The sequence below is a fragment of the Rattus norvegicus genome, chromosome 5 (assembly GCF_021556685.1).
Source record: "Rattus norvegicus strain SHRSP/BbbUtx chromosome 5, alternate assembly SHRSP_T2T, whole genome shotgun sequence".
NCBI lineage: Eukaryota > Metazoa > Chordata > Mammalia > Rodentia > Muridae > Rattus > Rattus norvegicus.
The window spans coordinates 22,057,740-22,070,334 of record NC_141538.1 but is presented as its reverse complement, the minus strand read 5'-3'; the positions used below and the strand labels follow the sequence as shown (position 1 = coordinate 22,070,334).

At 47.6% G+C, this 12,595-nt stretch overlaps 1 protein-coding gene across 6 annotated transcripts in view; it reads right to left on the bottom strand.

Annotated features, from left to right (window-relative positions):
* Nucleotides 1-12,595, bottom strand: part of Lyn (LYN proto-oncogene, Src family tyrosine kinase) — a 115,344-nt gene that overhangs the window by 7,818 nt on the left and 94,931 nt on the right. For 2 of the 6 annotated variants that reach the window (XM_087551323.1, XM_087551324.1), the window contains exon 11: nt 2,541-2,581. In XM_087551323.1, coding sequence (XP_087407449.1) covers nt 2,570-2,581 — 12 coding nt within the window. In that variant the 3' untranslated portion in view covers nt 2,541-2,569. 6 annotated transcript variants of the gene reach the window in all.

Sequence of the window (12,595 nt, the reverse complement as noted above, 5' to 3'; positions counted from 1 at the left end):
GTTACAGCTTTACCATTGTTTTCTGTTGGGGGGGGGGGCTTACTGTTGCCACAGCAACCAGATAATCAACGCCTCTAAGGCAAAGGCTGCACTGTATATCTTTTCTATTCTCACTCGAGTGCAACTTTGCTGCTGTCACTAATCTCCTCCAGAAAAACGAGCTAGAGTTTTGATTTTTGTTTTTAAGATTTATTTATTTATTTCGTATATGTGAGTACACTGTAGCTGTCTTCAGACATACCAGAAGAGGGCATCAGATACCATTACAGATGGTTGTGAGCCACTATGTGGTTGCTGGGAATTGAACTCAGGACCTCTGGAAGAGCAGTCAGTGCTCTTAACCGCTGAGCCATCTCTCCAGCCCCCGAACTAGGTAGGGTCCAGGAAGCTATGTTGCTAGCACACAGGATTTGTAGGTGTCATTCTTCTGGTCACAACAATTTGAGAATACGCAAAGTGCCCCAGATCTACTTTGAAGTCTAGTCAACCCAGAACTTCACTCCCTATGGGCACCCAGGCACACTGTCCAAATACTTTAATAATGCTACCAGGAGCTGGTAGCATTCTACAGGACCTGGCTTTGCTTTATCTTCCTGATTCCTCACCATGACTCCTCCTGCAGCCTCTTGGCAACCACCCTCAAACCTCACTCCCCCGTTATGTGGCCCATTCATCCTGCAGGTCTGGGCTGAGAGGCCATTTTTTTTTCCCTGAGCCTTTGTAGCACAGCACTTTCTCCGAGGAGTGCATCTCCATGGCTCGTCACTCTGTCCATGTGCCCATCTCATGTGGCCACTTCCCTGGGCACAGGTGAGCTGCATGTGCTGCCTGCATTCAGCTCTCAACTTGGTACAAAGGAAGCACGATGACATGGGGGGGCTGACCTTGTAAAACATTGCACACATCTGACGATAGGTAAGCACATAGAGCAGAAACCAGAGCATGGTGGGGGAAAATATGAGGCTGGTCGAGATAGCAACAGCTGGGTGGCCTCTGCTTTCCCTACTCTCAACGGCCCTAGGCGCACAGAAGATGCTCGCCCTTATCTGGAAATATTCAAAATAGCTTCAACAGGAAGCCCACCGAAGGCGGTGGGGTGGGGTGTGAATGCCCTGGCAAGGGCATGCTGGCATTCGTGACTTCCTCTAGAAGACTCTGCACCGGACCAGTGGGGCATGGCATAGAGGGCAGAGGGTGATGTAACACAAGGGACTGAGGCAAACGTTATTGGGGCAGGACTCAGGCTTCAGTTTCTCATAGTTTGTTGGCACGCCAACCTCAACCAAACTTACTAAAGGCAAGGCAAGAGTGCAGAGCATGCTGGGACTAAGCAGAAGAATGGGCCAAGAAGCTGTTACACAACTGGATAGAATGTTTGGGTTAAGGAGACAGAGACGTGCCTTGCTGAAATGAGCCAGCAAGGTTCTAGAACCCCAAAGGGATACAAACAATTGCATGGTCATTACTGATGCTCTCTGAGCCTCTTTCCAGTCCTCCTTAGTAACAGAGCCTTCTTGAAATGCTAGGCCATGCTTACCTAGCTAACAGTCTAGTAAATATATAGACCCTAGGTCAGGAGTGCAAAGAGCTGAAGCTGGCTAAAATCCCGACTCAGGGCTCAGCTCCCTCTCCTGCTTGGCCATGGATTTCCAGGGTCAGCTTATTCTAAGATCATTCCAAGAACTTGCTAGGAGGGCTCCAGGCACATCTACTCAAGCTGGGCACCTGCTGAAAGTGTTTGGAGGTGATTCTCTGAAGCAGTCACAGTCTTGAACAAGCCTTGTGTACTTGGGATCTCTATTCCAGTTACAGCGCTTTTCCGGACAGTGATATTGGTGTTGAGATGAAATCCTAAAGTAGCTTGAGCTGAGCTCAATAATTAGCAGACACCCCAGCAAAGCGAAAGGCTCCCAAGTATTACCACCCTAGTCTGTAAAATTCGTTCCCTCTCTTCAGCCCCCAACTCTACAGTGTTCTTTATTTGGCTTTTAAAAACCAACCAACCAACCAACCAACCAACCAACCAACCAACCAACCAACATTTAGAATCAAAAGGGTTTTACTGTAGCCAGAGCAAATCTGGCTATATTTGATAGCAGCGGGAAGAAACCAGACCCAGCTTCTGCTGGTCTAGATTAGGAGGATGCTTTGTTCATAGGATATCCTCTTCCTCTTTCAGCAGTACAGAAAGAACTGTCAGCTAGATACATCAAACCTGTCCCCAGGGATCCCAAGAGAAGAGCTCAAGCCTCTCACTTCCTATATCTCAACACCACATAAAAGTCACTGGTATGGCAGCTACTGGAGATACCGTGTCTAGTGAGAAAGGACCCTTTTGACCAGGAAATGGTTTTGTTGTGTTGTGTTCAGGTAGTAGATGATGATGATGATGATGATGATGATGATGATGATGATGATGACAATGAGGACGACGATGATGGTAGTGGTGGTGATGGTGGTGATGGTGTGGTGGTGATGATGATGGTAGTGGAGGTAGTGGTGGTAGTGGTGCTATGGTGGTGGTGGTGTGGTGGTGATAATGATGGTGGTGGCGGTGTGGTGGTGATGATTATGATGATGACTATTAGAGAGAGATAATAATCACCACTCGTTCAGCATTTACTCTGTTTTACAGCCTTTACGCTTAATTCATGTTTGACCCTAATGACAGCCACCAGGCAGGTTTTACTCCCACAGAACACATGCAAGTGACACTTAGGAAAGCTAAAGTCCCCATAAAACACACGAGTGAAGGAAGCCATGGAGGTATATGGCAACCATACTCCGTGACCACACTCTGTCCAGCATGGTGCCTGCCACTTGAAAATGTTTCTGATCGAAGCAAATGCTATAAAACACGCCCTTGCTGAGTGTGCCGCTCTCCTGGGAGGAGGGGCCAAGCTACCAGGTAAGGCAGAGAACTATGAACCACAGGGTGGACACCAGCTTAGCAACCTAGTCATAGGAAGTAATAGTGACGATGCCTGGGGTGAAGGACTGTCTTGTCTTGTCAGTTGATAAACAGACTTGCAGTGTCAGGAAATGAGTCCTGAGGTGCAGCCACTCTAATGGGACTTGGGGAAGAACAGAGGCTTCAGGGACGCTCTTACTCACTCACCAGTCAGCTGACTTACCTCAGCTTCTGATTATCTTCAATGACCAATCAGCTGAACATCCTGCCCTCCCAAAAGCCCAGAGCCACAGGTCTGGCCAAGCACACATGTCAGAATGGGGAGTATCAGCCTCTAACAGAAGTCATTCCAGGAGCCACAGCATGCAGAAAACACACACTGCTTCTTGTAAGGGTAGGCTCAGATTTTTTTGGGGGGTGGGATGAGGGGGTGTAGAGTGAGCCGAATCAGGGCTGGACCTTAGACCATGGTCAGAATCCCAGAGGTCACTATGGACTGCTAGCCTGTCATCATGCCTTAGTTTATGAATATAGCTACACAGTTATGTTGCTTAGCAACAGGGATCCATTCTTAAAAATCTATCATTAAGCGATTTTTCTATTGTTCAAGCATTGTGTGTTATACTTACATGACCTAAGGGGTGACATCATCACTAGGTGCTATAATCTGGGACTACGGTTGTCTATGCAGCCAATGGCTGGCACAGCATTGGAATTGGGTAACCATGGGTGATTTTTCACACAAAGTGGTTCTTATAGCACAACGGTCTTACATGTACACACACACACACACACACACACACACACACACACACACACATATGGTGGGCTGGGTGTCGATTGACTCTAAACTCCAGGGTCTTATTACTTTGCAAATAATTTTCTTCCAGGATACAACATTAGAAATGTTAAATCAGACTAAAGATATTAGAAGAATCTTGCTTGGGCATGCTAACATAAAGGTCCCATCCACTAACAATGCTTACATAGAAAGCCTGTCTTCCTATCCTGCACACAAGGGGTGCACAGTGCAATCTGTCTCATCGGGCCCCAGGATCGCTCTGAGGAAGGCAACACTGGTCCCTCTCTGCTAATGAACTTAAACTTCACATCCCCATTGCACACTTAGCGCCATGCTGGGGTCTTACAGCACAGTTACATCTGTCTGAAGAACATCTAGGGCCCACAGTGATACGCAACGAGCCCTCTTTATGAGGGATTTAACTCTAGCTGGAAATAACAATTATGTCTGCAAACCCAGGCAGAACTCAGATAATTCTCCTTGCTAGTGAGAACTGCTCCCAAGTCAGTCATCTGCCTCCCTGTGTGGAATTGGTCAATCCCAGCACCCCACAGAGTGGTATCTTTGGGCTAGCTCCCACCACAACAGTGCTTGGAATCCAGGTGGCTCCTAACTGTGCCCTTCGTCAGCTGTCGCCACCACACTTCCTGATGTTTTGGACAGATAATGGAGGGTCTCACAGGTGACTTGACTCCAGTGTTTACGCCCACTAATTACTGCAGCTTTTGCGAACATCAGCGGGTAGCAGGTGAAGAAGGTTTGTTTCTGTTTTTAATAAGAAACACCTGCACCAGAGTCAGAGTCTCAGGGAGAAAGGAACTCAGGAAAACTGAATGCGATCTCTCAAGCAAAGCTAAACTCTATCCCAGGAAGTTCCAGCCTGAATGAGAAGCTGGAACTGAAACACAGCCTGCCTTAGAATGGGCTGTGGGAATAGTCAGACATCCAGAGAAGCAGGAGAGACTCTAAAGAAGGAGCCACCGAAGGGTGGAAGAAGGGACCCACCGTTCTGCTGCCTCGTCTGATCTGTGGAGCAAGCTTCTATTCCTCTCGCCTCCTGTGGCTGAGCAAAGGGTCCAGATAGTTAAAGCACCAAGAGCCCATGGAGTAAGGATGACTCCAGTAAAGTGGAAGGGAAAATGAGTGGCAACTGGTACACATCACAATCTCTAAAGTGTCTCTCCCAATGGGGAGAAGGTGTAGCGATAAGAACAGAAAACAGAGTTTGCAAACCAAGCAAAACAAGGACTCGCATTTCTCTGTGTTCCCAGCAGGGCTGCATTTGTCCATTGGTTCTTCATTTCCATAGAAACAAGAGTTAGTAATGGCCACTGATTCTGCACACTGGGTCCCTGCACTGCAATCTATTATGTGGGTAGAGGAAGCATGGATCAAAAAGCCCACTCATTGCTGTTGAATCTCTTGAAACTCTTAGTTTTATTCAGTCATAATATCTACATTTCCCTAAGAAAACCCAGCTAGACAGAACGATCCAAGCTTTGATGTTGATGGTGCTGATGACAGCGGCTGTCACCCAATAGCTTCTCCTCACCCTGACACTGCTACACTTTTATAACAGTCAAAGCTAGGCCACACGACAGGTGCCACTCATCACAAAGGAGAGGAACCGGAGTCCAGAGAAGGCCTGCTCCAAGGAAGACCAAGATTAGAAGCCATGTTTAGTAGGCTCCTCCTTGTGCACACTGGCTTCTGCCTTTAAAATGAGAGCACTCACCAAATAAAGAAGAGAAAGAGGAAGAAGACGATGAGATAATTGAGAAGCCAGCCAAGGCTAAACTGGAAGTCTGTTGGCCTGCCCTCACAGCGGAGGACGAGGGAGGGGAGCGGAACACGCCCATGCAAAGCCACATCTGTGGCTGGTCAGAATGTAAGCAGCCAACAACAGGCAAGGATTCCTCAGGGACGCGGGTTTCCAAAGGTGGCTCCGCCAAGCGACCGACTGCAATTAAATTAGTATGTTCCATGAGGGGAATCACTTTCTTCAGGAGGTGGAGGGGAGTTGTCAGTTAGTTTTCTTAGACTTTCTCTTGCACAATAACCCACACGTGACTACTTCACTCCTCTGAGAATTGTGTGAACTCACTAGAAAAGAGGAAGGTGGGCTAGTGAGGGGCTAGGGACCAGAGTGGATGCCGGGCAAAACAGCAGGGTGGGCTGTTATTAGCGAATATAGAATTACTACATGTCCCAGAAAATTTTTTCTGAAAGAAAGAAAGAAAGAAAGGAAGAAAGGAAGAAAGAAAGGAAGGAAGAAAGAAAAGATCTCTGACTCCCAGAACCCACATAGAAAAGCCGGCTATGGTAGCATTCTAGTGCTGGATAGGCAGAGATAGCATGATCCCCTGATATCCTAGTCAGTGAGAGACTCTGCCCCAAAGGAGGTAAACTGCTCCTAAGGAGTGATACATGAGGTTGAGCTTTGGCCCTTCAGACACACATGCACCTATACTTGCACATGTGCATTTGTACTCACATGGACACACACACGTGCGCGCGCGCACACGCACACACACACACATTATATACACATAGAAGAAACTATTGTAGGGGCTTGAGCAATACTTGTACATCTGTTGTGGTAATTTCTTACCCCAATGAGCCCATATAAAAAACACACAACCGTTATTATATTTGTAAGTCGTATGCCTAGATCTATCACTACACTAATCTGTTTCTCAGGTATGAGACCCCTTTTGCAGCTTCTCCAGGACATGTGGTTCTGCTCCATCCTCCTTCCACCTCCTCATCCTCTGTCTCTCTCTCTCTCTCCCCCCCGTCTCTGAGACCTCCAGTCCCACTTTTCCCATCCGTTGTCCAGTCACCGATCGGCTCTAGCCTTTATTCGATCAGTCAGAATGGGGTGAAGGTTTAGTGAGATCACCTGAGTATGTGATCTACTTCTCATCAGAGGCAGCCCCTCTCGAGGAAGCAGGATTGATATCAAAGTACAAACAGTGCCTGGACAACCACAACATACATCTATGCTCAGAGAAGCATTACACACAACAGTAACCCAATATCCGCTGATGGGTGAATACTGTGGAACATTATACAGTCAACAAAAGGAAGGGAATCTGATACACATTACAACATACATGAACCTTGTAGATATTAATCTAAATAAAACAAGTTAGGAGCTTTAAATGGTCAAATTCAGAGCTACAGAAAGCAGAAAGCTGGTTAGCAGGTTGGTCATCAAAGGAATATGGGGAGTTAGAAATGGGTGTCAAACGATAGACTTGGTGACTCACAGTGTGGAAGTGCTTAATACCAGACATAAGTAGAGAGTGACAGGCCATGTGGATGTCTGAATGGCAGGGTGGGACGAAGAAGAAATTGTCTTCTCTTCCCATTCATTCAGTCTAATCTCAAAACTGCAAACAGATGGCCCAGGGGATAAAAGCTCTTTATACAGGACTCATAAACCTGAGCTTAATGGGAAAAGGGAGTGGGGGATAATTATTACTATAACATTTTCAGATTTATTTATTTTGCACAATGACTGCTTTGCCTGCGTGTATGAGTCCATGTACCGCTTCCACGACTATTGCACAGAGAAACCAGGGGATGGGCTCAGAACTCCTGGAACTGGAATTATGGATAGCTGAGCCACCATGCGGATTCAGAGACCCAAACCTGCGTCCTCTGCAAAAGCAACAAGTGCTCTTTTTTTTTTTTTTTTTTTTTTTTTTGGTTCTTTTTTTCGGAGCTGGGGACCGAACCGAGGGCCTTGCGCTTCCTAGGCAAGCGCTCTACCACTGAGCTAAATCCCCAACCCCGCAACAAGTGCTCTTAACCACCGAGCCACTTTTCCAGCCTGAATAATTATTATCCTGATTGTACTGCCATCCCTGAACCCTTTGTGTGTGTGCATGTGCTGCTGACATGCCCTGACATGCTAAGCATCGCTGTGCCACTTAAACCCTCAGCCAGCCCTGAACTGTACGGATAGGAAAATGACTAACAATAGCAATGTGCTTACGGCAGTGAAATAAATTATAAACACTAGAGTTGGTCTTGGAGAGGCCAGATGTGAGGCCATGTGGGAGGAGGCCAGGAGGGCATAGCCTGGTCTCAGGTACACTGGCTATGCAGGTTGACTACCATGGATTCATGGAGATGACTTATGGCTTTGACAAGCACAGGATAGGGCAGGAAGTGGCTGACGTGCTAGAAATCTTTTCACTGCCACAGCAGTGGTAGAAGTGCCGTACCTGGTGGTCTCTACAGAGACCACGAAGAAAGGAGAAAGAAGCAGTTTTCTACTGACCCCAGTGAGGGAGGGGAGGGAACAAGAGAACTGCCACTGGCCACTGTGTACTTCTTCAGAGTCAAGACTGTTCCTGCTGTGGAATGTGCACTGTGACCAACGGGGGACTCCTGATGCCTCCAAGCCCCTAATGCTTCCCTCAGCTCGAGGCTGAAACTGCTCAGTGGGAGTGAGCTGTGACTTTGACAAGAACTAAGACAGCCACCCTCTGATGCAGCTGTCTGGTCCTTGTGCACAGCTGTGCTCTGTGCTGCTGCTGACCAGGGAAGACCTGGGTGAGACCTAAGTGCGGTCTGTAGGGGAATGCAAAGGAAACAGTCAGGAACAGATGACATTGTGACAGGCACACACATATTTATAGATTTTTAGTAAAACATGGGGGAAAAAAGCACTGTGCCTTCTCTAGGTGCCCCCAGCTCAGCATACTGCTGTTATTACCATTACTGTTGTTGCTGCTGGGACTGAAACTGATTGAGCTACAGTAGCTTTGCCTTAGTGTATCAAAGGACTGAAAGGTCAAGGTCCTTCTGAGGTGGGTGGGAGCCTTCCTTGAGAGAACTGCATTTATTCGTCCACCCACCCGTCCATGTATCCACTGACACAGACATCCCTGCCTACAGGCCCCGCCCTGTTCTCAAGGCAGGGGTCTCCCAGAAAGAGTGCAGGTCTATCACGGTTACTTTCTGATAAGGGAGACAGAAGGCAAGGACTCGTCAAGACACCAAGCCAGGAACAAAGGAAATGGATTGTTTCCTCTCTACATTTCAATTGGTTAGACTGTGCCCTGCAAGCAACCACTAATGCATTCACCCTGGGATGAGCTTCAAGGAAGTCTGTAACGCCATCTAATAAACTCCAGAAACAGAGTCGAGGTTCATCTCTATTTGTATTTCATCCCCTTTGAAGTGAGTTTTCAAAATAGTCTGTGTTTATGGATGGAGCCTAACGGTTTCCCTCTGCCACTCCAGCTTTTCCTTATGAAGCAGGAGGGGGTAGAGGCTGGAGTAACATTGAAAGGAATGTGTCTGCTCACTGGTCAGAGTTTGCCTGAACCCGCAGGATTGGGCAGCTGACTCCTTGGCTTCCTTGACTTAATGAGTATGACAAAAGGCCAGTTCCTCCAGCTGATGTGCCTCAGAGAGGAAGAAGCATGGGCTTCTGGCAAGATGGTCTGTGAAAGCATCACCCAGCAACTTCCCATCAGTACTTCCTAGGCTCATCTAAACCCAAAGGACACCCAAGGCCTGTCCTTGATTACAGATAACCAGACCAGGTATACATAGGTTTAAACAAGCACATAAGAGGAGACTCAGGATACGATATGAAGTGGGACTCTGCAACACAGTTGTCTAAACACGGAACAGACATGTATGTAGAGAGCTAACACCTGGAACATCATCTAATACAAAGTGCAGATCAATGGCCTCTATCAGGGCTCAGTCTGTCCTGAGTGATGGATAAAGTTCTGGAGGTCTCCAAGCAAGGTATGACTCAACTCTTCTCATCCCACAGTTCTCTGGCCAGTTTCCAGTGGTCTCACCAGCAGGGAAACCAGAAGCAAAGAGCAGCAGGCAGTTACCCTATAAGTCACCAGGGGGTGGCAGAGGTAGCCATGTGAGTCACCTGTGTAGGACTGCATTTAGTAAAGGACTGAGGAGAGTGTCAAGGTTGGCAACTCTAAGGACCATGTCGCCTTCAGCGAGAGGAGACCAGCCACAAATGGGAATGGTTCTGGAGCAGGAAGAAAAGGCAACTCGGCTGGGCATGGCTAGTGTGATGTGATTAGCAGACATCTGTGTGGAGAAACCAAGAGAGCAGTGGACTGGAGGGAGGCATTAGAGCTGGAGACAGGAGCTACAGTGCTCTCAGAGCTGGACAGTTTTACTAGATCTACAGTGCCCCAAATGGCTATCCTTCAGAATACAAAAGTTGACCCTGCAAATCAGTGGTTCTCAACCTGTGGCTCATGACTTCCGGGGTGTGCATGGAATGACCCTTTCACAGGGGTCATCTAAGACCACTGGGAAACACACACATTTATAGTACATTTCATAACAGCAAAATTACAGTTATGAAGTAGCAATTTTATGGTTGGGGGTCGCCACAACATGAAGAACTGTATTAAAGGATTGCAGCAGCATTAGGCAGGCTGAGAACCACTGATATAAAGAAAATATTTGCAGATTTAATAAATTAAAGATCCTGAGATGAAATGCCATTCTAGGCTCAGGGCACACCCCATGTCTAATGTCTGGTTGCTGTTTAAGTAAACAACCAAGGGACGCTTTTCTTCTGCAGAGGAGTCTTGGCAAAGACACGAGGTTGGGGTAGGCACGACTCACAGAACCCTGCCTCAAACCAGGGAGTGCCAAGAGCCACCAGAACCTAGAAGAGCTGAGGGAAGAATCAGGGGTCCTAAGGAAACATTGTATTCCTGAGGCAGCTGCTCAACTTTAAATCATAGGAATTTAACCTGCGCTTACAGGAGAGTCAAACCTCTAGAAACAGCTGGAGAGGCGAGGGCTCAATGTGTAACACAGTGTAACATTGTAATGCAGTGTAGCACGTCAGGCGGGCTGAGGCTGCTTGAGGGCCCTCTCAGGGAAAAGTCCAGCCAGGTAATCCACTGAGAGCCCCACGAGGGTGGGTAGTTTGCAGATGAAAGAGACACACTAGTGCCCAGGAGCTGAAAAGGCATGGGCTTGGATCATATAGCAGGACCCACAGATGAGTAGTCTTGAATCAGAAATGCGACAAGCCAGCAATCATAATAGCACATAACTGAAAATTAAGGGTCTAAGAGATGAAGATCTGGCCAGGCACGAGGCCAGGAAAGATTTTACCCGGAAGGTGTGATGGAGGGGACAGAGAGAGAGAGAGAGAGAGAGAGAGAGAGAGAGAGAGAGAGAGAGAGAAAAGAGGGAATATGATGAGGGAGGAAGTGGGGCAACAATGACGTGTGAGGGGGCAACACTAAAATGAAATGAGAACAGTAGAGACAGCAGGATTAAAAGTCCAATGAGCACCTCTCTCTCACCACCCAGGGACTCCGTGAGGAGTAAAAGACAGAGTCCTGGAGGGCAGGAAGTAAGAAACAGCCTGAGTTTGAAAGTGAGGATTGCTGGGAACAGTGGGAGATGTGCTTAGAGCCAGTGTTCTGTGTCATGGTGAGGCAAGCATCCAGGAACCCCAGGAGGACTGCAGCAAGCAGTCTGAGGGTGAGGGCTTCAAGGGAGTTGAGGCTCTGGGGATGAAGCAAAGGGTCTACAATCAGCAGGAGGATCACATTGTGTAGGAATGCGCTGAGAAAAAGTGAGGTAAGAAACACACTTGTACCACGTATCTTAAAGGAACAAGGGGTTGGTATGACCCAGGAAATGGTGGAAAATTTTCTACCAGCTTTAAGTCATAATTTTGTAGAGGAGTGTTCCTTCACCATGTGAATTCCAGAATCAAGGTGCAGTGCTGAGGAAAGGCCCAGACTTAGGCCAAGAGAGGAAAACACCTGTTCCACTGTGCACCCCCTGCCCTCATGCTTCAGTTTCAACCAGTTCGTTTATAGTTTTTCATTCTTCCTGGAGCTCTTTATGCCACAAGGAACGTGAAACAAAGCCACTCTTTGTTTTCTCTGACAATCCAGATACTCACATTCTATTTCCTTCTTCTCTTGCTTTTGTTTAACCGATTAGGCAAGTTTTGTGTAGGGGACTAAACACGAGGAAGACGAGGAACATGAAAACGTTTTTGTTCACACTTGAGCCTCAGACGACCTTCAAGGTGACACACATTCTTCCAGTTGCCAGTTCAGAGCTATGTGAAGTAAGACAGGTGTGCTCCAATTTAAGGGTCAATAAAATGACTTATGGAGTTTTTACCCAGCACCCACTCTCTTCAAGGCTCTGCTGCTGTTCACGGATGATGCGAACACAAACAAGAACTCACTGAAATAGTAATTGTACATGCTATGGAAGAAATGTCTAGCAGTGTCTTCTGAGAACCATGGAGCAGACAGGAGGGGAAGTGGCTCAGGTGGGAGGTCAAATGTTGGCAGCAAGAGTGTGGGCAGGCATGAGGCAAAGGACAGTAGCTCCCAGGAAGGAAAATTTGGGAAAGACGCTGAGTCCAGAAAGCATTTGTGAGCTGCAGAGCTGAGGAAGGAGGGGGCTGTGGTCCACTGGAGCTGGTCGGAACCCATGGAGGGGAGTTGCATGAAAGCCATCCAGGTGGTGAGATACAGACAGTGTGCAGACTTAGAAAGATGGGTAAGAGAGGGTGACAGAAGGTACTGCCAGGGGTCATGGAGAAGGCAACAGAGGAGCTGGGAACAGAGTGTTTTTGGTTTTACAACAGTGTGAATGGACTTAATGCTGCTGACAGCAGGGAATATGGTTAGACTGGTGCATTTGACGATATGTATTTTTTAACCACAATTGTGTATGTGTGTCTGAGGTTGGGGGCGGGGCAGGGCATGGGCACGCGCCACAGAACACATTTAGAGGTCAAAGGGAAACCTCAGGAGTCCTTACCTTCCACCCCATTTTTACATGGAGCTGGGGGCTTTGAACTCATTCTCCCTGCTTGTGTGGCAAGT